Raw genomic sequence first — 25,380 nt, forward strand, 5'->3', positions numbered from 1 at the left:
TCTTATTGAACTTGTTAACATTGAATTTTACGCGCCTCTCGCTCTTCGTATGCAGATAAAATAATGTTATAATAAGGGACTGCCATCGTAGTTACCTACTTGAAAATATCTTCCACAAAATCGACCAACCAATAGTTATATATATACACTGGCCTGCAAAAGTAAGTATCACACTTTTCAAATATTTTTTTTTCTTAACTATAGAAGGTAGAGATTTAAGACTAAAAACGTTTTGTTGCAAATTTTATAGGCTTTAATTCTTAGAAACTAAAATTATACATTAGTAACATTTTTAACTTAAAAAAGATTAAACAATGAAAATAGACATTTTTAGTTTAGTGTAAAAAAATTCAACTAAAATGTATTACATGTTATTTAATTTTTAATAACTGGTATTGCCTCCTCGAGCTCTGATTACAGCTTCGAGCCGGTTTGGCATACTGAACACTAGGTTTCGGAGCCGATGTTGGGGAATATTCTCCCATTCTTCTACCAGGGCCTGCTTTAGTGCCCTGAGGGTAGTTGGTGGTGGTCTGCGATTTCTGACTAGTCTCCCAAGCTCATCCCAGGCGTGTTCAATCGGGTTGAGATCAGGACTTCTTGATGGCCAAGCCATCACGCTGATACCGACCTCCTGAATATACTCTTGTACGATATGAGCCGTGTGTGGCCTGGCATTATCATGCATCAGCCCATCACCCATATTTGCTAAATACGGCCCTGCATTCTCATTGAGAATCTCTTGAGCATATCTTTGCCCAGTGAGGGTGCCATTTTTTATGGCTACTAGGTCTGTGCGACCTTCTGAAGATATGCCAGCCCATACATGTACACTGCCTCCACCGTATTGGACTCTTTCTGAGATGCAGGCTTGAAAGTATCGCTCACCAGGTCGCCTGTAAACACTTCGCCTTCCATCAGAAGTGTAAAGGGAGAATCGAGACTCATCTGCAAACAAAATTCTTGACCATTCTTCTTCATCCCACTGCATGTGTTCACGGGCGTATCGCAGTCTCGCTACTCGATGCTGTCTCTCGAGCATTGGGCCACTCGCTGGTCTTCGGGGTTTCAAATTTGCTTCAGCAAGTCTTCTTCTCACTGTACTGTCACTAATGTAGTCCCTCCGGGTCTGAAGTAGCTGTTGCTAGACTTCAACTGCATTTTGGTGGCGATTTCTTAACACAGTGGAAATAATATAACGATCTTCTCGGGCACTGGTACACCTGGGTCTGCCATTACAAGGTCTCCTCAGATGGTGTCCAGTCTCTTCGTACCTTCGCTTTACCTTCTGGACCGTTCGTACCGTCACACCCACCATTCTTGCAGTGCGTTGAATGCCTAGTTCCAGAAAAGCCATGATCCTAGCACATTCTTCAACTGAAAGAGGCATGATAAATAAATGTTATGTGCTTTTTAGCATAAATTTTTAAAACAAGACCCATCGATCTTGAAAAAAATTTAAAACAGAAAGAAAAATGTGAATGGTAAAATTGTAATTCGGAAACGTCCACTTTGAAAAAGGAATGGTTTTGTTTTTGAAGTTTTTTTTCAGCCAATTCTTAAAAGAAGGTTACCGACTATAAAGTTTTTATGTACTTACAAAATTAAATTCTCTTTGGAGTCCTTTTTATTTCGAAAGTATATCTTGTGAACTTAAAACGTTATCCCAATTTTAAATGTGTGATACTTACTTTTGAAGGCCAGTGTATATATACTAGCTGGCCCAGCAAACCATGTATTGCCGATATTAAAATCGCGATACAAAAGTAACTGTTGATCGTATATGGGTGAAAACTTGAAGTTGTATGTATTTTTTAATTCTGACTCATAATCAAACAAATTTAAAAAAAAATGTCAAAAAAATAAAAAAAATATTCGTGTGGACCACCCTTAACATTTAGGGGGATGAAAAATAGATGTTGTCCGATTCTCAGATCTACCCAATATGCACACAAAATTTCATGAGAATCGGTCAAGCCGTTTCGGAGGAGTTCAAAGTTTAACACCATGACACGAGAATTTTATATATTAGATTACCTATAACTTTTTATTGGTTGGTTGGTGATTATGTATACTGGCCATAAATACTGTTACATTTAAAAATAAACAAAATATTACATTTGAATTTTGAATCTGTCATTTTAATATGATTGTTCATTTAGTTTTCTCATTTTGGCGCCAATACATTGTACAATATTTAGCGATATTAAAAATGGATTCGGGAGTTCTTTGTTTCAGTATTTATGGCATGACTAGGTATATATATATATATATTATTCAGCTCTGTAGTTGAGTTACAAATTCTTCTCTTAATCCGTGTGTGTACAGCTGTGGAAGACAAACTTGTTTGAATTATGTTTGTTATAATCAATTCATTGCCTATACATGTAATATGACATTTCCAGGCTAAGAAAGAATCTCAAGCACCTGTACTTGGTCCATCCAACGTTCTGGCTGAAGTCTTTCGTCGTGATAACCAAGCCTTTCGTCAGGTGAGTTACTCATGTAAAGTAGATAGCCCTTTATCACATTTCTGAAGAACACGGCAATCCATCTCTGTATTTTTACAGTTTTATAGCTGTTAATAAAACACGTCAATACACGAGGCATCCTCGGCATATGTTGGCTCGCCAAATTCTGGCACGAGACAGAGTCTGAGACTAGAGTTACACTCAAGAAAGCTCACAACATTTGAATACATGTGTATTTTTTTAATAAAACACTTTTGAAAGGATTAAAACGCGTGTAATTGTAAAATTCAGTCAATAACATATAATATTATCATTACAAATGACAATTCATACAATAAGCGGTCGTGGGGGCTTAATTTATGTGGCAAAAGAACGTTTACTGGGTCAGCACTTGTTGTAAAATAAAATATATTTTCAGTTCGAAATTCTTCCGAAAGCTGAGTTACGTCAACAGTCTGAGAGAGTTGTTGGAACAGGTTCCCGTTGAGCCCAATGCCATCCCCGACATCGTGAAGTACTACGACTCGCACAAACGGTAACTCACAACAACAGGTGGCGCTGCTGTCTTTGTATTTGCTTATCAGTACCGTGTAGGTTACCTTAGGCTGTCTCCACACGGAGCGGTGTATACACGCACACGCTTATAACACTCGCCTGACCGGTGTTTTATAAGCACAGTTCCTATGTTTTCTACGAAATTGTTTATTTATATAACGTAGAAAATTGCAGTGTCTTTGACTGCTATATTTAATAATATGGGCTTTACAACATTTTGCCACTTATCATATCACCTATTGCTCTACACACTATATCACGCCGGAATTTTTTAATTAATATAATTTTGTATATATAGTACATGTAGAATGTAAACATGTGTAATATTTACATTCTTCATGTATACTTTATACAAAATTGGGTATATTAATGTATACAATTTTCATTCCATGATTTATCACATTATTAGCTTGTTTTTGCCGCTCCGTGTGGTTTCAGCTTAACAACAATAAAATTGTTAAGGTTGTATTTAAATTAATTGTGTTATGTAGATTCGATCATATTTATATTGGCTTTAATATGAATGTCCAAAAGTATTAAATTTTTTTGTGCTCTTCGACCTGAATCCAGTAATATTTCAGTTTCGACCGACTTAAATCAGACTCTGAAAGAGTTGATTTTAATTTTCTTGTCAATAGAAATTTCGCTGACCGCTAGCAACATAATATTATTGTTTTTATTTTCATTAAAATTATTTAATTTTAACTATTGAAATATAATTTTAACTACTTTTAATAAGTTAGCCATTTGGACCTCATAGCTAGTAAACTACTTTCAAATTAATGTTAATTTCAGCTACTCATAGTCCAAATAACTGAAATACTTAAACCAACTTAAAGTTACATCCAAAAAACTAAAATATTTCGAATCATTTTATCATTTAAAAGCTAAGAAAAATATTTCGGATTTTATGTACAATGATTGTTGTTGATTTAAGTAAGTTCATCTACTGAGATGAAACTCAATCATTTACTGGGCTCTGGTGGACTAAAGTTTTAAATTTAAGTTATTACATTGCCATTATATATAATTAAGTACAATTTATAACAAAATACAAAGATCCGATATATGTATATATTTAAGTTACTAAGAGTTCGATTTACTTATAGAATTTCAAAATTATTTTTTATCTGTACATTAATTTTCGTTATGCAGTATTAACCTTAATATTAGGTACCTAGATCTAACGTGCGCTCACTAGATGACCTTAATATATAACTTGAGTATACTTTCTCAACTATTTTCTATACCGCCTCAAGCCAGTTTGCATTACTTATACGAGTTTTGACAATCGTCTCATAGATGTCGCTATTCCGCAACTAGGTAGTTTATAGAAAATGCCAAGATGTCGCTGTCGTGCAACAATTACAATTTTCAGCTTAGATGTTAGTGTGGTAGGGGAACAAGTATTATTACAACACGACGAGACAGACAGACTGAAGATAAATAATAATAGGTCAGTTTCATCTATCAAATTTAAATTATGAAATTATGTTATTTATAAAGTTTTTTACCAAACAAATAACTATATTTTCAAATTTAAAATAATAGTTATGTTAGTTAAACTGAATGTCACGTGACCGAAAACGCCGACCGCCATTTTGTGAGGTCACTATAGCAGCAACAATTTGATTTTAGCAACATATGAGCGATACGGACTACGAAAGGTCGTTTTTATTTTTAGAATCATCAATGAGGATTGCACTGCACAAATTTTGACGTTTACTTGTCTTTGTTATTATGACGTCACGAGCATGGCGGCTCTCGTTTTTGGCGCGAATATTTATTATTTAACTTTAAAACAATTATTCTTAGCGTTAATTGGAATTTAATTGAGGAAATATATAAACCAGTCGGCTACCGAATCTATACAAAAATTCTCGAATTTATTTAAAACATCAAAGAATAGCCTATTGTAAAGTTGTTAAGTAGCTAATAGTGACGTGACGTCATCGTCATAAATATTTTATTACACGTATTATGATAAAAATATAGTACACAACTAAATCATTTAAATTGACTGGTATTTGAAATTCACAAATATTTTTATATATTTTTTTAATTTGATATTTTTTAAGTATTTCGGTCTGTCTGTGTCACTGTGTTATGTAGATATTAGAAGTGTGATGTAATAGTTTATAAGTGTGTTCGTGAATTACTGCATAAGCTCTGTTAAGGTACATACATACATATATTTGCTTATTAACATATAGAGTTAATTGTTCGTTCAACTTTTTGTGTATTATATTAATCTGTATTATCTGTCTTAATTTATTTAAATACATTTGCTCAATTACTTTACAGAAATGAAAACAGCCATATTTATGACTTTATATTATAATTTCGATAGGTTCATTTGTTTGAGAAACAATTTACAAATTTATCATAACGTTCATTACTTCATTTATAATTTTTTACTGCCACAAGTTGTTTGTTTTCTTGTCGATAGTGCCGTTCTAAACTCATAGTGCATTGGTCGGAATATTCCGTTGCAAATTATGTCAAGTATGAGAATTATGAACCATTTCTTTATCAATGTTTGGGTCCGTACCATGTTTAGCATTTTTTAATATTATCGAGCTTTATTCTATTCATTGAGATCGGACACGTGTATTAATATAATAAATGTAAATTAAACTTCTAACCAAAATTTATGGATTCGGGACTCGAACCCGCGACCTCTCCGAGGTTCCCTCCGAGCGCTCTTTCCAACTGAGCCAACCGTTTGACGCATGGTTCATAAATCTTGTCCAATTCTCAGATTGTGGCTCCATCTACAGGATCTACATTACAATTGATAGCCTGCTCAACCATAATAATTGCATATTAGGAAATTGGCTTGAGTGTTTGCTCTTTCAGATCTAAACAATTCTCTCTTGTAAGCTCAGTTGGAAGAGCACTCGGACGGAACCCGCGAGGTCGCGGGTTCGACTCCCGCACCTTTAATAAACTTTGGTTACAAATTTAATTTAATTAATTCCAAAAGTGAGGGATTTCACTTTAGAAAAAAAAATATTTATAATAAATATTATTTATTCATATATTGTAAGATACATAATAATAATATTTGCCATAAACTGCTTCAAAATTATAAAAGCAAAAATTCTGAAATATATTAAAATTAGAGCATCGCCTCGTATCGTAGTGATGTGCCCCTTAAATATGTACATCGATAATAAAGCACATTCCATTAGACAAATTTAAATCGATATTTTTAAGATAAATTTAGATTATATTTTGTAATCCTATTTAGAATTTCCTATTTTTAATAATATGTTATACCTGAGTATTGCCATATCGTAGCTGTAAAATTTATGTTTATTTAGAAGTAATTTAATTTTAATTGTGGTTTATTTTTTATGTCGAATATATTTTATGATCCAGTCACCAGACCAGTAATAAAATTGTCGGAAATGCGCAGTGAATAGTCTGTCAGAACTTTATCACTTTCATAATGTTATGGAGGGTAGAGGTATGGAGTTTCATCTCTTAAAGGGAGTAAAATTTAAAAAGTGTCCAGCTTATGTAGTAAATAACAGTTTATTTATTTATCTATATATATACATCACAAGAACTGAACAATATAGGAAAGAGATACAAAATATAAATATAGACACGTCCTAACACATGTTTCACAAATACAATAATAACAAAAAGAAAAATCAAAGGTAACTAACAGAAGTAACTAAATAGTATTTTGATTATGCGCATTGATACAAAAGATGTTGACAAATGAAATTAATTAGACTTTCGGGGCAATGATAACAACGATTTTAATTTTAATTCTAAACTGTGTCTGAACACAGCAGCGGGAGCACGAAAATATGTCGATGTCAAGAAAACTATTGTTGTAAGATTTACACATTCTGTGTAATGGCGCGCGAAACCCAATGTTTGTTCTTGGGGACGATAGCTCAAAAGTAATACATGAGCGGAGAGACCTGGCTGGGACGTGAAAGCCTACGAGACTGAGGAGCTCAGAAGATGTCAGCTCACCAGTACATATTTTCTTTAAAGTTACACAGTCTGTTATAGTGCGGCGCTGACATAGCTGAAGAAAGTTGTATATAAGCAACAAATCATTATAGTGGTCTCGGTTTCCTTTTACACGATAATTTAATGTGCAAAAGCTTCCACAAATGCGTTGGCGTAGGCACAGGGTATGGTATGAAGTATGGTGCATGTAGAAGTAAACGAATTGAAGTATGCCGAGTTTACCAGTGGGAGGCTCCTTTGCACAGGATGCCGGCTAGATTATGGGTACCACAACGGCGCCTATTTCTGCCGTGAAGCAGTAATGTGTAAGCATTACTGTGTTTCGGTCTGAAGGGCGCCGTAGCTAGTGAAATTACTGGGCAAATGAGACTTAATATCTTGTCTCAAGGTGACGAGCGCAGTTGTAGTGCCGCTCAGAATTTTTGGGGGTTTCAAGAATCCTGAGCGGCACTGCATTGTAATGGGCAGGGCGTATCAATTACCATCAGCTGAACGTCCTGCTCGTCTTGTCCCTTATTTTCATAAAAAAAATATAAATTTTAATATTATTGTCGACTAAAGTAGTTAAAAAGTGAAAATTTTAAACAACTTACGTTGTACAAAATAATGTAGTAAACATAATCTTAAAGAGTTATTATGAGAAAACGTGCATCTAGAGTGATTAGTATTATTTTATATTTGGCGCTTCTTTTAAGATCTACCTTGATGCGACTGTAGCGCCACCCTAATTTTGACAGACATTTCTTTATATACACAGATGATTCTCTTTTCCTCTACCCTCCACACATAATGTTAAGGAGTTTACCCACTCGCCGTACAGCATGACTATGTTGTGAACATAATATAAGGCATGTAAATAAATATGACACGGTCTTACGTATCATAAGACAGTTGTTATTGCTTTAAAGCATAGGATCTCAACGTGGGCGATAACGCCCCCTTGTGGACGTTGGAGACTTTCGGGGGGGGGGGCTATAATAAAATATAATACTATATTCTATAGTATTAATATCTTACGTTTAAATAAGGCAATAGCGGTTTTAAATTCGCGACGGATGGTAAGTAAAATTAAGATGGAGGGCTCTAGAAAAAAACATATACTCAATATGGGCGGTGAGCAAAATAAGGTTGAGAAACTATGCTTTAAAGGAATGACCGACCAAGCTGTCTATATGGCATAGTCACATTTTTCAATACGCAGGATATTATTCACTGAGGGGAAAGGAACGATTTCTACGAGCTTTAAAAATCTCGAATAAATAATAGACTAATCTGTCATGGCGTACCTTCGGTCAAATATGTAATAGATTCAGTTTTGATACATTCCAAATAGAGAAATATGTATGTTAAGTTATGTTAAACTGTTGTACCTATAATATTATAAAGAGGAAACATTTGTGTTTTTGTTTGTATGTTTGTAATGTTTTCACACAAAAACTACTGGACTGATTTCAAAAATTCTTTCACCATTAGAGAACAAGGTTATATAATATTAAAAAAAAATAGAGATCCCTAATAAAAATGCAATAATATACCCAAGATGTGAAAAAAATTGTCATAAAAATTGGTCATCGCGTGCGCTGCGGAAACTATTTTTAGAAACCAAAAAAATTTCTACAGCATTATAAAACGTATCAATATCTACGAAAAAGTCCATATTATGTCCAACTGCTGTAGTTATGCCAATATAAATACTTATTATCTGCCGATATTGCTAGTACATTATAAAAGTCAATCTGTTAAGATTTTGTTTAGGACTAGTACGTAGAAACTGACACACCGAAATAAAGATATTCCTTTTGAATACTTACTGTTACGTTAATCATTTCGCAGTTCTTAGAAGCACACTAAGGCTAAGATCTAGAGAGGTTGCTTAGACTTTGCACAGACTTTACTTAAGTAAAACTTAGCTGAGTTCAAGCATAAACATTGATTTCGTTTTTGTAGTAACTTGACAGCTGAAATTATTGTCTTAGCTAAAACAGCCTAATACAAATGTCAAGTTTGCGTTTTATAACACTCAGCAAAGTTTAACGTAAGTAAAGTCTAACCAATTACTAAGTACGCTCTAAGATCTCAGACTAAATCATGTTGAGTGTGGTTGAACCATAGACTTACCGCCTTATTCATAATAAAACGCTTATCGAAGGTATATAAACCTATATAAGTTAAAACGTGTTTTAAGCCTATCGAACGTTCGATAAAATTCTTTATTCATAATCGTTTGATAAACCTTCGCTAACTAATACGTCTCTATAGTACGAAATGTTGCCATTTCATACAAAAAAACATGATTTTAACTAATTTAACGAGGAACTGTCAATGGAAACGGACATATTTTCAATGTCAATGGCTTGTCAGTTGTCAAAAGTCAATGTCAAAATAAGAGAAACTTCAAAAATCAAAGTTCTGAAATCTGTAAGGTTATCAATCCATGACGGATAACCAAGAACAAATTGGAGAGAGAAGCTATTTAACACATAATTTCATGTCAAATACGAGACAGCTGATCAATATCGGCCATATTTTTTTCGATCGAGGGCTTATAAAAGGGTCCTACTAGCTACTATAAGTCACGTTAGCTTTATCGAAGAGATATGCTATTATGAATACTATTTTTTAACAATCGTCTATTAGCTATGTTTTAAACCTCCGGTAAGTCATTATGAATATAACATATACTAGTGTATAGAGATTTGACAGCCCCATAATGTGTGACCAATTTTGATTTGTTTATGTGTGCGTTAGCAAGTCGTTTTATAATCACAATACTAAGGAGCTCATCTATCTTTTTTTTTATCTTTAGCTTTTCCAGGGGCGTGCATTGATTTCCTGTATTTTTTTTATGACAGTAAGGGACAAGACGAGCAGGATGTTCAGTTGATGATAATTGAAACACCATGCCCATTACAATGCAGTGCCTCTCAGGATTCTTGAAAACCCAATAATTCTGAGCGGCACTACAACTTCGCTCGTCACCTTGAGACATAAGATGTTAAGTCTTATTTGCCCAGTAATTTCACTAGCTACGGCGCCCTTCAGACCGAAGCAGTAATGCTTACACATTACTGTTTCACGGCAGAAATAGGCGCCGTTGTGGTACCCATAATCTAGCCGGCATCCTGTGCAAAGGAGCCTCTCACTGGCTGCCAAGATAGGCACTGTAGATACAAGTAATAACCTTAATAATATAATATTTAGGTGTCGCACACATAACGCGAAGAGCTTGACGGTGTGATTTACTCTCGACATGTCAAATTTGTGGTTTTAAAAGTAAGTAAGCTAAAACTTACTGGGTGGATGTTCAATAGAAATTTTGTTATAGAATAATGGAACTAAACTACCTAACACTAGTGGTATGTATTAGTTTAAGTTCTTATTAAGGAAGGCATTGCCTAACTGCCTATATAGAAAGCACGCCCCTGAGCTTTTCCAATTTATTATATTTCCGTTAGAGATGTTCATCTCTGTCACATGCTTAGTTTATCTATACGATAATATATTGTAAGTCTATAAGTTGGACTATAGTAAACACAATTATAATAATGATAAAAAGAACACACATTTTATTTGAGCTTTTCATCGCTCCGTTTCGAAAGTGGATCTTCTAATACATATTTGATCGAAGCATGCAACTGAAAGTGCTCTCTGATTTGTTTTGTAAGAGTACCCGCTATGTTGTTATCATATTATGTTTTATGTATGACATGCTCGGATTATATTGGATGAAGCAGCAATACATGAGGAAAATTGCTTAAAGGTGGGTACAAATTAGGCGCGGCATTCGCCAGCCCATGTTCGACTCGAGTCGCGCGCGTGAATATGTTCCAGCTTGAACAGCCCGCGGCGGCTAGACAGAAAATTTTTGTAAATCAAATTAGCAATAACTAATATTTATGGCACCTGTATTTTCCTATACTATCAATGTCAATTTCATTGTCCGTCAATGGCAATCTCAAAAACCGACAACGAGCCAATCGTCTCGAGGCATTTTCGAGCGCGATAATAATCGTGGCTCGGCGACCTCGTCCACATTTTCGATGGTTTGACGCGCGTAAAATGTACACATCTTTAAATAATTGACCTGTAATGGTGTAAGAATATTCACAATCTAGAAATTGTCGCCAAAGAATTCTAAATTATTCATTTAAAAAAAAGTAATAATGTTGTTTCGGTATCCTTTGTACGCTTACAATATTTAAATATGAATATAATAAAAGAAATATATTTATAGCGCTGAAATATATAATATAGTGGTGAATATGTTAGTACAAATAATGTGTGTGAATTATCGAACTACAGGTAACGCGCGAGTTGATTGCAGAGCTCAGGAACGCGATAGTGCTGGGACCTAATTATGATTGACGACCATAATCATGGGTGTCTCAACACCTTAGATGATTTATACGTCTAGATAGACTATGACAGCTGTGAAAACGTCGAGATAAATTGAATTTAGATCTCACCTCTATTTTGAGTAATTCACGCACACTGGCACAAAGTGTCATACAAATCTCGAGATGTAAGACGTAGCTTGTCACGCACACTAAACTAATATTCCTGGCCTATTTTTATCGGTTGCCTAACAGTAAGGCATATAAATTATCTAAGATCGATGCATTTAAACAGTGCTTTAAGTTTACCATTTTAATGATTAAATCTCAAATTTAAATTCTGCCTTTCTTCAACACACAGTATGTCTTAATCATTTTTCGCTATTCGCAACTTTACTTATAACGTGATAACACGGTAATCGTACGGTAACTGTGATGTAGGGCACGGCACTACACTGCAGGCGCTCGAGGTGAGGTGTGCGGACAGCGGGGGGGAGATTCTCCCGCTGTATACCTTAGGCCTCGACTGCATTCAACTCACGCGCTAACTGAATGTATTATTGTAGCAATGTCGATAATATAAAATTATTAGCGAGAGGTCTGCGTTTTAGTGGGGCTCGGAGAGTCACCACAGTGAGGGATTGATATGTATTTAATGTAGATGTGATGTCGTGTAGACCTGCCCTGGAGATACTCGCTGTGTGAGAATAACTAAAGCATTTACGGTGTTATTGCAGAAGATAATTAAAACATGGCTTTAGACACGCGGTTTGTTACAGTGACCTAACTATAACAACGTCAGTGACTCAGCATTGGAAGTTAAGTGTTCCCAATTTCCCCTTAATCTTATCCCATAAAAATCATTAAAATAAATTAACTTCGTCATAATACATTTTTAGTTCTCACATGCGCCTAAACATCTCTTTCTGGGGCAGGAGTGTATGTTTGTGTAGGTCGAAGTAGATAGTAGAGAAAAATGTATGGAGCTATTGTGTTTATAGAATTGTAAAATAATAATATAAATATATTGCACAATACATGTATTTGTTTATAGTGAGTTTAAGTCATTTTATACTTTTGTTAAATGCAGAAAAAAAATTGTCACAGATTGGATTCGAACCAATAATACATGTTACAATACAATATTTGGGAGCACAAAGTTGCAAAAGCCAAAAATAATATTTTATTCATTTGGGAAAAAATGACAAATTTACCATCTACCACTACTTCTGAATGCAGCATGTTTGACAGAGGAATGGCAAGATTTTTATTACCACTCTATTACGGCTTCAGAACCTAGTTTACTAAAAACAATTTATAAATATGTACTTAATTCTAAGGAATAACAAACATCTTAAATTTTAGTTTTCATAGCTGTCTTATTATAACAGAAGTTAAAGAATACGATCCAACGATACAACCGCTGAATAAAACTCAAGATACCAGTGGGAGGCTCCTTTACACAGGATGCCGGCTAGGTTATGGGTACCACAACGGCGCCTATTTCTGCCGTAAAGCAGTAATGTGTAAACATTACTGTGTTTCGGTCTGAAGGTTAGTGAAATCACTGGGCAAATGAGACTTAACATCTTATGTCTCAAAGTGACGAGCACAATTGTTGTGTCGCTCAAAATTTTTGCGTTTTTCAAGAATCTTGAGCGGCACTACATTGTAATGGGCAGGCCGTATTAATTTCCATCAGCTGAACGTCATGTTCGTCTCGTCCCTTTTTTCATACAAAAAGGTGAAAGTTTGATTTGATGTTGATGAAAGAAAATCAAAGTGAGTTAACTTTATCAGAGCATACGACAATATTAATTTAGTAGTCTCTCTCATTTTATTTCAATAATAAAACATCAACAACAAAAATCTCAAATGATTGAAAATAAAGTTACTGAATATTGAATGAAAATTGAATTATTTTATCGAAAAGTGAAATATTTAGAATAACTTTGAGATTTGTTTACGAGTAACACTCATGCAACGAGTTTATATTTAATTCCTATTACTTTAACGTATACGAGACCGTTTATTAGTATCGAATGGTGTATGTTTTTTTATATTATGTTTTGCGTTTTTTATCTTTCGTACAAAAAATTTAACTTAAATTTTATCAAATATCAATGTCACACACCTTAACGAGAAAATTGGCAAGCTTCAAATAATTATGAAAAAATTGTACTTAGAGAAGTATTACTTATTAATGAAAAATAAATCACGATATTAGTATATATTATTATGTCCTTTGATTAACTTTGTAGAGTGGGAGGCTCCTTTGCACCGGATGCCGGCTAGATTATGGGTACACACAGATTATGGCCACAACGGCGCCTATTTCTGCCGTGAAGCAGTAATGTGTAAGCATTACTGTGTTTCAGTCTGAAGGGAGCCGTAGCTAGTGAAATTACTGGGTAAATGAGACTTAACATCTTAGTCTCAAGGTGACGAGCGCAATTGTGGTGCCGCTCAGAATTTTTGAGTTTTTCAAGAATCCTGAGCGGCACTGCATTGTAATGGGCAGGGCGTATCAATTACCATCAGCTGAACGTCCTGCTCGTCTCGTCCCTTATTATCATAAAAAAAAAAGACCCAATGTACATTTAAAAACAATTTTTACACCCAAAGCATTTTAGAACACATGTTTCTAAGACTTTTCTTTTTAGCTACAGGTATATTATAGACCCAAAAGTTATGGGAATTATATATAGCCACGTTGCATTAATTTTATCAATAAAAACTCCGAAAACCGGTAACAAAATATGTATTAAGCTAATATAATGTTTCCCTAAATACTAACCAGTCCAGGAGAAAGAATATTAATTGTACAAATAATGGTAACACTGAAAACCACCTTACCCTTTTTAGTATCTCTAAGCTTGAGAAATTCTCAGTCCGTTGAGAAATGTCCATAAAAAATTTACTCTTTGTCTAACATTGGAAACCTTACAGGCCTGTATGAAATTATAACTGTTGGTAAAACCCACCAGGTGGTTCAAATCCGTATGCCTGCCGTAGTAATATCATTGAGTATAAAAATTAATTCCATTTCACATTTTTTGGATTACTTAAATTTACTGTTACGAGAAATGGTTTGAGTGATGACTGATTTAATATTATGCGGATATTTCTTTCGGTTTTATATATTTTATTGCAATAAACATAATATTATAAAATGCTCATATTATTTATTGATTCACTTACGAACCTCTACATTTCGATACCTCAGTTCCAAAGAGTAACAATTCAGAAAAGGGATGCAAAAGAAAACAAATCTAGTTGTTACGGTATGAAACGAATATAGTCTATACTTATGAAGAAATATTGGAAGTAACAACTAAACTTCATTCACTACATATCGACGTGTTGTGGTGGACTTATTGCATTTCATACTTGTTACTCTTTGGAACTGAGATATCGACTTAAGTTTTCCTTTAATATCGTCACGGGCGTTTCTTAAGTGTGATAATTTTTTTTTCACAAGTAGACCTTTTTGAGAATAAATATTCATTGCTTACTATCGAGTGGTGTTGTTAAAATTATTTACCACATTATGATAAAAATTGTGCGAACAGCTGTTGTATGTTACGTTTGGGATTTACGTGTACAATCAACAAGCCGTAAATAAAATTAATGGTTTCAGATCTATACTTTTACTTAATTTATGGAAGTTAAACTTCTTTAGGCGCGATTAACTCAACTGCTTCAATTTCCTATTCTCAATTATTTTATTTAAAGAGTTAAAAATTTTAAAATATGATATTGATAATAATGAGTTTTATATAAATTATAAAATGAAATAATAATCAGTTAAATGAAATGGCGGAGTCGGCATTGAATGCTTTTAACAATAAATAAGAATAAAAGAGTTTTTTTTTAAATATACAGTTTAGATTCCTAATGCTACTATATATATTACTAATCGACTCTAAATGAAGGTGCCAAGATAGATGTTGGTATAAATATATGCCAAGATATTTTATGGAAAAACTTATCAATAGTGGGGCAGGGGCAATATTTGTCCAGGGTACAGTACCTATTCATGTATATATATTTTAAAGATGGTTGCGTAGATTTATTAATAGAGTGGCATATATATTTCGTTTTTTGTGTATTTAAGGTGAGTAAATTGTTGTTTAACCAGAGATCAACCAGTGTATGTCACTGATGAGTGGCACTACGAATTGATTCCCAGGTTTTCACCGCAAACACAATGGCAGTGTCATCAGCATACCCAAATAATATAGCACTTTCAATTTTTATTTTAAGTAACTAAGTCGTTAATATAAATGAGGAAAAGTGTGGGCCCATAACACTGCCTTGGGGAACTCCAAAACTAATGTTAGAGTACTAACTTGTATAATGTCCCATCTTAGTAGGCACCTACACTATTTTCTGTTTGATAGGTAGTCTTTAAAAAGTGCAAGAGGTGTAAGTCTTATTTCCTATATGTTCCAGTTTATGTTCAAGGATAGCGACAGAAACTGTGTCAAAAGCCTTTTGTAGATCAAGGAACGTATTCCTTGATCTACAAAAGGCTTTTTTCACCGTAGTGAGGCCTTTATTCCCTAAAGGGAATTTTGATAAATCAAGTTGATCAACTATTAATGTACTCAAAGCTGTTATTACATTTTCGGGTTGGACTTAGTATCCCTTAGCACGAATTTGGATGTAAAAAATATTTTAGTTGATAGAGCTTTAGTCCACGATTATAATGATACCACTCTTATTACAGGGTAATGCACCGTTTCCAAGAAATTAACGAAAAAAATTCTAACCTAAAACAGGTAAATCACGTAAATAAACACTACATGAGCGCTGCCATCGCGGCGGGAGGCTAAAAACTGTCATAAAATTATTTTGGTTTCTTAGTAAAATATAAGTACAGGCAAAGGGTTCAAGCTCATACAGCCATAAATTGTATGAAAAACAGTGAAATGAAATGTAAAAAGTCTGTGACAGGTAAAACGTATTACGTTGTAATAAGAGTGGTAGCACTATAATCGTGGACCAAAGCTCTATCATATACAATTTATTAAAATTGGTTAGGTTAGGTTATGTTAGAACAGTTAAAACAACGCACGAGCCGAGCGTAGCGTGCCGCGGCACCGGCGATAGATGTTTGGGGATTGATGAACATGAACAATAATTACCCTTTTATAAATATTTTCCTTTTATCTAAAAATAATTATTGGTGAAGTCGTCTAATCTGTCATAGACTTTTTTTTCCATTTTCATTTCACTGTTTTTCATACAATTTATGGCTGTATAGGCTTAAACCCTTTGCCTGTCCAAATATTTTACGAAGAAACCAAAATCATTTCATGACAGTTTCTAGCCTCCCGCCACGATGTCAGTAGTGTTTATTTACGTGATTTATCTGTTTTAGGTTAGAATTTTTATCGTTATTTTCTTGAAAACAGTGCATTACCTTGTAATAAAAGTGGTATCATTGTAATCGTGGACTAAAGCTCTATCAACTACAATATTTTTTACATCCAAATTCGTGCTAAGGGATACTAAGTTTTAACCGCATTTTGAGTAGATTTATTTTGTCTAAAACCGAACTGATAATCTGATATGTTATTTTAGAGTTTGTCGGACTATTGTCAAAGCTTGTATATTGTTTCCTTAAAAACACGGTGGCACATGGCAGACATTACGTCAAAATGCGAAGTTCCACCCGCATCATGTTGACGTCTGGCATTCCACAATCACAAGTTCTGCGAGGAACTTCTTGCATCGTACAGCCACTTTGTAGAATTAATTACCGGCTGCATGCAGTTTTCCTGAACTCAGGGTCTTTCAAGCATTGAGTACATATATTCCACCTTAAAGGCCGGCAATGCATTTCTGGACCTCTCGTTTTGCGGATTTCCACGGGCGGATGCTTTACCACTTCCCATCCCGTGAGCCTTGTTCCTTCTTATATAAAACACAATACTAAGGTAACATTATCCACTCTTACGTAGGAAGTTATTTAGTTACACCGTTTTGGTTCTACTTTTTGACTGTTGACGTAAATGGTACTCTTATGGCTCAATAAAGAGCTGAAATCTCTATTGGTACCTATTGATGGTATTTCTCTAGACCTACTACTCCTCTCTCTATTAACCATAGTAACACATATTACTAATATTTCTAAAATCTAGTAACTTTCATGACCTTTATCAACATGCCTATATCCACTGCCACATACCACGCAATTTGTCTGATAGAAGACACACCTGTCCCTCAAAAATTATTGAAAGTTGTGCATAGGTAAGATAAAAGTTTGTTATCTGAGCAATAATAAAACACAGACGGCCTCAGTGACAAAAGCAGGGTAGCATAAATTTTTCAGAACGTACGAATATAACTAGAAGAGTTACCCAGGGCTCGTATTTAGGACGCCTTATATTGTATTTCTGAACATTGTTGACATCATTCAAAAATACTGCATTTATGGGTGTATATCAGTTTAGCGTTGATGATATACAACTTTCTTTTTGATTTTCCACCTCATGAAGACTGTGTGGACATGTCATGTTTTTTCTTCACGTTCTGGTCAAATGAAGACTAAAATAGTCGATAAACAAATCGAGCGGATTTTTTCAAATTTTAAGCAAAATACAAGGATGAAGCGATCAATTCCTTCGGTTATTGAAAAGGCCTTAAACAGAATGGCTAACTAATCTAATCAAGAATAAGTGGAAGGTCTGATCAGATTGACATGATAAGCATATGCAGGCATACTTCTCTCTTGTGAACGACACGCAATATAAATAAGTTTTCTATTGTGAAATTTTGTTTATTTAATATTATTTAAGTATCGCTAGGGACGGCGTGTGATACTCAATACATGTGTACCCTGACAATTTAGTGGGAAGATTCGGACACAATTTTTTAAAGATATTTTGAAATAAATATTGATATAAAGGGAATCATTAAATAAAAACAGAATATTGAGTTACATTTTTATTACATGTACATTAATATTAATACATCAATGTCGCTGCCACGATACACATAAAGCGATCGACAAATAAAATAAAATCTCGAAAACAAATAACATTTATCAAAAATTAATTAAATAAATTTATTTATTTATTTGGCTTATAATAAATATGAGATTTATAAGATAAACACACGCAACAGTCAAATAAGCATTGTTTAACACGAGCTACACTTCCTCATTCAATATTAAAATTTGAACAAAATATTAAAACAGTCGTCTGTGGTATCTCTTATGTCAGGGGCCACCAATTAGTTTCGCTCGGGGTTCATTTTAAGAAATGAAATGACCATCGCTGTCCGCACAACATTTTATGGAAAAAAATATTTATTAAACAAATGTAATTACAGAAATAACAAGGGTAGTTTTTTACATATCAATGAGAAAATTTAATTTTTTGTTACGGACTATCTGTCTGAAGTTTGGAGTAAAATTGGTGCAAGCTATTGCGATTAGATCCTGGAGATCTTCATCAGTCCGCAATCCGCAATCTCTTTCTCGCTTTTTAGTTCATTACATCGCCCTTTCTTTTTCGTATTCACGTCAACAAAGATAATGCGGGGTATACATTTATATTAAATTACGTATTTTCTAGTACTGTGATGTCGCGGTCAGCACACAATGGGTCGGCGGCGGTCCGGATGCGGACCTCGGTCCGCTATTTGGCGACCCCTGGTATATATAAAGGGAACTTAAATTTCATTTACAAGTTTTACAAAGTTGACTTTAAATTATATTTTAAACACAAATATAATAGATAAAGCCATAGTAAGTAATAATCAAGAAAGATATTGCTGTCTCATAAAAACTGTTCAATCGTTGTAACCCTTGTTTAATTTAATTTTAATGTATTTTTTGAAGCGTTGTTAACTCTGACTCACAATCGGTTATACCTTATACAATAGCTATCATCTAACATTAATAAGACACGAGTTAGCCGTCAGCACTGCACCTCTACGTAGTTAAATACTCTACGTTACTATCAATATTATATCATAATTAATTGGTGTTTAATTACCTTCAGTGGACGTTTGGTTCACACGGGCTTATCTAAATCTAAGTTCATACCGGTTTCTAAACATTTAAAGCAATCATTTTACTGTTAAACATTATTTCGTGACAATATTTTCTTTAACAACCGCGTTCTTTAATTATCATGTTCGTTGACAGTAGCTGTCAATGCCAGAAACCGGTCGTCGTAATAATTACAATTTACAAAGCTGCATACATCTAAGGCACCTTATGAATGTTATCGGATAATTTATAAATATGTAGAATATCGCTGAGGTGTCAACACACTGCGGGCTCGGCTCCTACACTAAAATATTTAAATATACATTAATGTAATAATACATATCATGGTCATCCGTGGAGTCAGTGTGTTAGTACCTTAATACTCACCATGCTTTAATAATTTTACAATCACTTGTAATCTTTGTCATGCGTTCATGTACAAAATATTACCTACATTTTATTTTAAATATTAAAACATAATTTATTTAATTAATACATTATTTAATAATTATTTTATGATTCAACGAATAAAAAATATAAAATTAAATATTTATTTCTCAGTAGTTGCGCGTACGTTTGCAGAGAATATAACACACGTGTTAATACATACATAGCGAAACATTAATAGCTATACAATATACCTACATTAGTAAAAATAGCTACATTACATTTAACTATACAAAAACGTTATGGCACTCAGTGTAAATAATAGCTTGTGAAATTACAACGAAAATGGATAATTTCAGCTGCTGCCAACACTCCCAAGAATCAGAACTCCAATAATCAGAATTTTCGTTACAGGCAATACTCTAAAGGCACAATCAAATGGCGCTGTCTCCGAAAATCTCAAATCGTCAAGTGAATAAAATTTGAAAATATCATAATTTAGCTAAGAATTTAATAATAAGGACCCTGCCGGGTTTACACTTTGTGGTAATTAGTTGTCTAATATAAATATAATTTATCAAATACAAATAAGTTGCCAGTTTAAAAATATCCTATGCTAAGTTATTTATGTTACGGAGGTTAAACAATAATTTTCTTTTAGTAGAGAAACGTTCTCTCAGTCAAGGCAAACGTTTATATAGATTTGTATAAATAAAGTATCTGTAATAAGTATAGAAATATTTCGGACATTATATTTTAGATATAAAAATTTGTTCAAGGCACACTTTTAGCATTTCAATAAATATTAGCACCGCTGGTTTCTAACATAAATAAATATTACTCTGAATAACACACAGCTGTGATAACACTACACAAACTACGTGCAACACATCCACTAACACACACCCCTCTCTTTGACACACCCTCCTGCTAATGACACTCCAATGATAGTGACAGCGAGGGTAGGTAGTTGCAAACACACACAAGCATGCTTTACTATCTACAGGTGCACCACAGATTAAAAATACATAGTCCATCAAATACTATGCACATTATAAGATTTATTTAAATTTTTTACTATTTAGTGGGGGGTAAGGATTAAATGTCAAATATATTTTTGAATAGAACTTGCAGCCCTGTTATTAGAAAGCTATAATTAGTCAGCAACAAAAGAGACTAAATATCGTTAATCTGTGATGTACTAGTTATAAATGTAACAAGCAAACCTCTAAAAGTTGCCAAACTTCTTGGTGACGGTCGAACTAGTCTCGGACTTATGCGAGCTTGTCATGACGGACTTTCGTTCGATCGTCTCGGATGTGATCGTCTGCTTCGAGAATTTCTTGTCCAAACTGTCGATCTCTTTGACGAGTTCCGAAGGTGTTTTTGTTCTTGTCTGGAATTCGGACTGGAAGTCTGATGGCCGCATGAACGAGCGACTTGTGTCGGAACTCATTTTCGACTCTAAGGTGTTGAAACGTGAATCCAATGTGCTGTACTTGGAATCACTTTCGAACTTCGACAACTCGTCTATGCCTTCCAGCTTAACTGGCTCGTACTTGGTCACGGTACTCTTCAGATTGACAGGGGACGAGCTGTATATCTTGGTCATTGTTATTTTCTGAGTACCGTTCGGTATTTCTTTCACTTCGGTGGTCGTTTCCTCGTGGAAATTCGGTCCACCGTAGCTGAATACATCCCGACCGTACGGCGAGGAAATCCTGTCATAATCTGGCGTCGACACTTTGGCTATATCCATCGACTTAAGTTCGGCGAAGTCAGGCTTATTATCAAACTTTGACGGGGTAGAGGTTACGAACGGAGATCTGACGTGTTCTTGTCGCGTTTCTGATTTCAAAAACTCAGATTTAGGGCTGCTCTGATACGATTCGCTTTTAATAGAGTACTCCGAATGTTTAGTTCCGCCAGGTATCGCTTCGGTAGACTTCTGATGCTCCGAGAACGTTTGGCCGACGCCGTCAAACGGCATCTTTGAGCTCTTCGCGCTCGAGTAGATCGGCTCGGACTTCTCGTCAAACTTCATATCGCGTGCGTTGAACTTCGGACTGAGTGGCGTGGAAACTTTCGGCGCGTCGTAGTATTCCTCTTTAAAGTACTGGTTAGTCTCAGAGCGTCTCTGTTCGTCGGTTTTGGAGTAATATTCGTTTGTGGGCCGCGGGGTGTCGTACAGTCGTGTCTCGTAACTGAAACGAAGTCTAGCGATTAGCACCGAAGACAAACGAAAGTTGGGTATCAACTTGATCAACTTTTTTAAAGGACACACTAAAATTCTGTTGTCTTATATAGTTGTCGCTACCTTCGCCTGTTCTTATGCTTACAAGATCCACCAATCACCCAATAGGAGCCAATTACAACTATAGCTAGTGGTTATTTTACATGTAAGAGAACAAATCTCCAAAAGGGGAAAATGAAGATGACCTGACTGACTCTTGGTCGATTATCATGATTACTTTAAGAAATTTGAGAGTTAATGACTTCATGAGGTTAGTTATATTGTAAGTAATCATGGGACTTAGGCGTCGGTTTTTAAAATTGTGACTTGTAGAACACGAAAGAAATTCAAACTTTGGGACAGTAAGGCATGGCTGACAGAAAGGTTATGGTATGGTATAATATGGTATGATTTATTCAACTAATACTTCAATATGGTATAATTATTATTATGGCAATACTGTGCTGTTGCTGCTTTGACATTGATTTCAGATAAATAGCATCAGAAATTAGAGCTGTATATTGCATACATGGAATCTTCTGGATGGATGCTTTATAAAACTAATGTTAAATATTTCTCATCTGTATCTTTTTAAATATTTACTTGAAATACAAAGGGATATAAAATTTTCAGTCACTTATTATTTTAATAATAAATCTTTAATATATTATTTTAGAAATATCAAATACAAACATCTTACTCCAATGTAGCTTGCCTCATAGTCCATGCCAAAACCATGCCTTAACTTTTGATTTCTAATATACATACGTAGAAATTAATGGAACTCTAGGTCTGTTAGTTATTATATTATTATTGTAAAGCTAAGTTGTATAAGACTGCATGATTCCTAAATAAACAAGAAAAGGTTACCCACAAATCTAGACAAGACAACCACCGCAAAGCCGATGTTAAAAGAAGAACCAACCACGTCACGTGCTCGCGTCTCCGGGCTGCGGGCGCGAGACGCGTCGCGGCGGCGGCGGCGGTGCGGATAGTCGCGCGCGGCGTGTGTCTCCCCCCTGCCCCTGCCCCTCCCCGCGCCCGTCCACCAGGTAGGCGGTGCGCACCTCGGGCAGCCGCAACGTTCGCGCCACTACGCTCTCAGTGAGCCCCGCCCGCCCCTCGCACCCCGCTCTACCGTGCGCACATGCAAGCAACGCAAGCACAACTACGTATTAACAAGCGATACGCAGCCGCTGCGACTTACCATTCGTAAACACCCGTCCGTCAGTGTACTTCAATCACTGACCTCTACTATACACCACTGGACTGGCGGCTGTCAAAGTGCTGTTGGCCGTATAGCGAGAGTCTGCGGTACTAAAACTAGTGACGACAACTTCAGCAAACATCGATAGATGGTGGGAAACTATTTATATAAAAAAATTGTGTACTTCATAACGTTGATTCTTGACGTTTAAATAACACGGAAAACGAACGAAATTAATTCAAAATGCAAAAATACTTCAGAGTATTGTTCCTTCGCAGCCTATTGCATTATACGTCAAAATTAGTTCTCTGGACGCTCACGAGTGGCGCTTCAATTAGGCACAAAAAAAATGCTGTCAAACATATGGAACAGCCTGTCCAGTGGTATTTATACAGGTCAGTGAGTTGGTACTTCTCAACAATACGTAATAAGGGTATTTATAAATGATAACTCGCACCAATCAGTTACGAAAATAATAAACATTGTTAATACGTAATTAATAATAGATATAGGATGCTGAAATACAAGTTAATGATATTAAAGAGAGGCAGAAAGGATAGATAAAGTCAGACACGACACGCGTCCACAGCATACATACATATAGCTTATTAGTTCATAATATATTATTCTTTTAAGATGCAGCAAATCGGGCAACACATCACTCAAACATCGCGCGGTGAACTATCACTGATACTTGTGATCACCAACCATTTACTTTTTAACCAAACTAAAATACCTTGGTAAAAGTAAACCCGTGTGCGGTTAATAGAAGATGGCTGTCTTTAGTTGAAACCATTCAACATGATCTTTATATTGAAACACTGCAAGGAATTGACATAAACTCAATACTGTATGATCAAACAAATCAATGAAGTACCTAATGCTTATGTACAGAACCGTGGATTATCGCGAAAGCATGCGAACACAACGCGGGAAGCTAGGGAGATGTTTAACTTTGTACCTACTTTATAATTATTATAAGTCACTTATTTGTTTAAATTTAGAACTATCCCAAAATTTATTCAATCATTTGATCGGTGTTGTTCCTACACTAATTGAACAAATTATTAGTGTAAATGCGGTAGTAGGGAGGGTCGTATAAGTATATATAAATTATATAATGACAAGCGGCGAGGTAAACATCTCGGCAACGGAACACGACTTACATATTATTTTTCATTGGTCTGTCATTACTCGTTCTGCTGCAAATTAATTAAACATTATATCGTTATGTGATAAGTCGATGTAGAAGAGGAAACTTGTGCAGAGCAGCTCTGACCACAGCACAGCTAAAACAGTTGGAAATAATATCACAAGAGTAATAGCGGGGATATAAATGAGTACCTACTTAGTCTTTCATATCGAGTCATCAAATAAATCGGTCGAGGATAATTTTTATCACTCGCCACCTTTTGTCAAAAATTGGCTATTGTTTCGTTAAAATTGGCATTTATCAAGGGCTCTCCCCCTTGGAGCAAGACAACAACACAAAATATAAACGGTGAGGTCCACCAGAAAAATGTTAATCATAAAATTAATTAGTATATTTTATTATTTTGCCAACTGTGTAAAGCTATACTGTGATCAACCAATCTACAATACACAACTAAAAGCAGCAAAGATATAGCGGAAATCATGCTGTCTATAGCCAGAAGACTAAATGTAGTAATTAAAAAAAAACATCTTGAAATTTAGTTCAACGTATTAATTAAAAAGTACAACTATGGTCAATAACAAAAGTCATTTGTTATAAGAAACTAGTAAACGAATAATTAATTTCATATCACAATTACATTAAAAACATTAGTTTATATTTTATTTATTTATGTACTTATTCATTAATAAAAAAATAACGGAATCACATATAAAACATGCGCATGAACAATACGAAATTTCAATTATCCGTTTACAACTTAACTCATATAATAAGTCAAAATTTTGTAGTAAATTTGGTCAAAACAATGCATAATAATACTATAAACAATATCTACAGTCACAATATAACGAATACACTTTTTTTTTACTTAAGAGCTATTGTTACACTTGGGGAGGCACTTGTAGTAAGGCTGAGAAGGCACTGTCGGGTTTGATTCATTAGCGGGTCTGTCCCGAGTGAGCGGCGTGTAAGGACAAGCGGAATTATTATTAACATTAGTCATACATTTGAATATTTTATTGTCACATCAAGTGTC

General features: G+C 34.8%; 2 protein-coding genes across 3 annotated transcripts in view; one reads left to right on the forward strand and one right to left on the reverse strand.

The window, feature by feature from the left end:
* LOC126971375 (protein prune homolog 2) overlaps positions 1 to 6,456 on the forward strand; it is a 35,948-nt gene extending 29,492 nt beyond the window's left edge. For both annotated transcript variants that reach the window (XM_050817678.1, XM_050817679.1), the window contains 2 exons: positions 2,406 to 2,492; positions 2,890 to 6,456. In XM_050817678.1, coding sequence (XP_050673635.1) covers positions 2,406 to 2,492; positions 2,890 to 3,010 — 208 coding nt within the window. In that variant the 3' untranslated portion in view covers positions 3,011 to 6,456. The remainder of the gene's footprint in view (positions 1 to 2,405; positions 2,493 to 2,889) is intronic.
* Positions 6,457 to 18,297: 11,841 nt separating this feature from the next.
* The window catches only part of LOC126971287 (talin-2), a 121,693-nt gene continuing 114,610 nt past the window's right edge, over positions 18,298 to 25,380 (reverse strand). Inside the window, exons 63-65 of the mRNA XM_050817512.1 lie at positions 24,355 to 24,390; positions 20,975 to 21,952; positions 18,298 to 19,665 (exon numbers count right to left, since the gene is read on the reverse strand). Coding sequence (XP_050673469.1) covers positions 20,977 to 21,952; positions 24,355 to 24,390 — 1,012 coding nt within the window. The 3' untranslated portion in view covers positions 18,298 to 19,665; positions 20,975 to 20,976. The remainder of the gene's footprint in view (positions 19,666 to 20,974; positions 21,953 to 24,354; positions 24,391 to 25,380) is intronic.

The sequence above is a fragment of the Leptidea sinapis genome, chromosome 23 (assembly GCF_905404315.1).
Source record: "Leptidea sinapis chromosome 23, ilLepSina1.1, whole genome shotgun sequence".
Lineage (NCBI taxonomy): Eukaryota > Metazoa > Arthropoda > Insecta > Lepidoptera > Pieridae > Leptidea > Leptidea sinapis.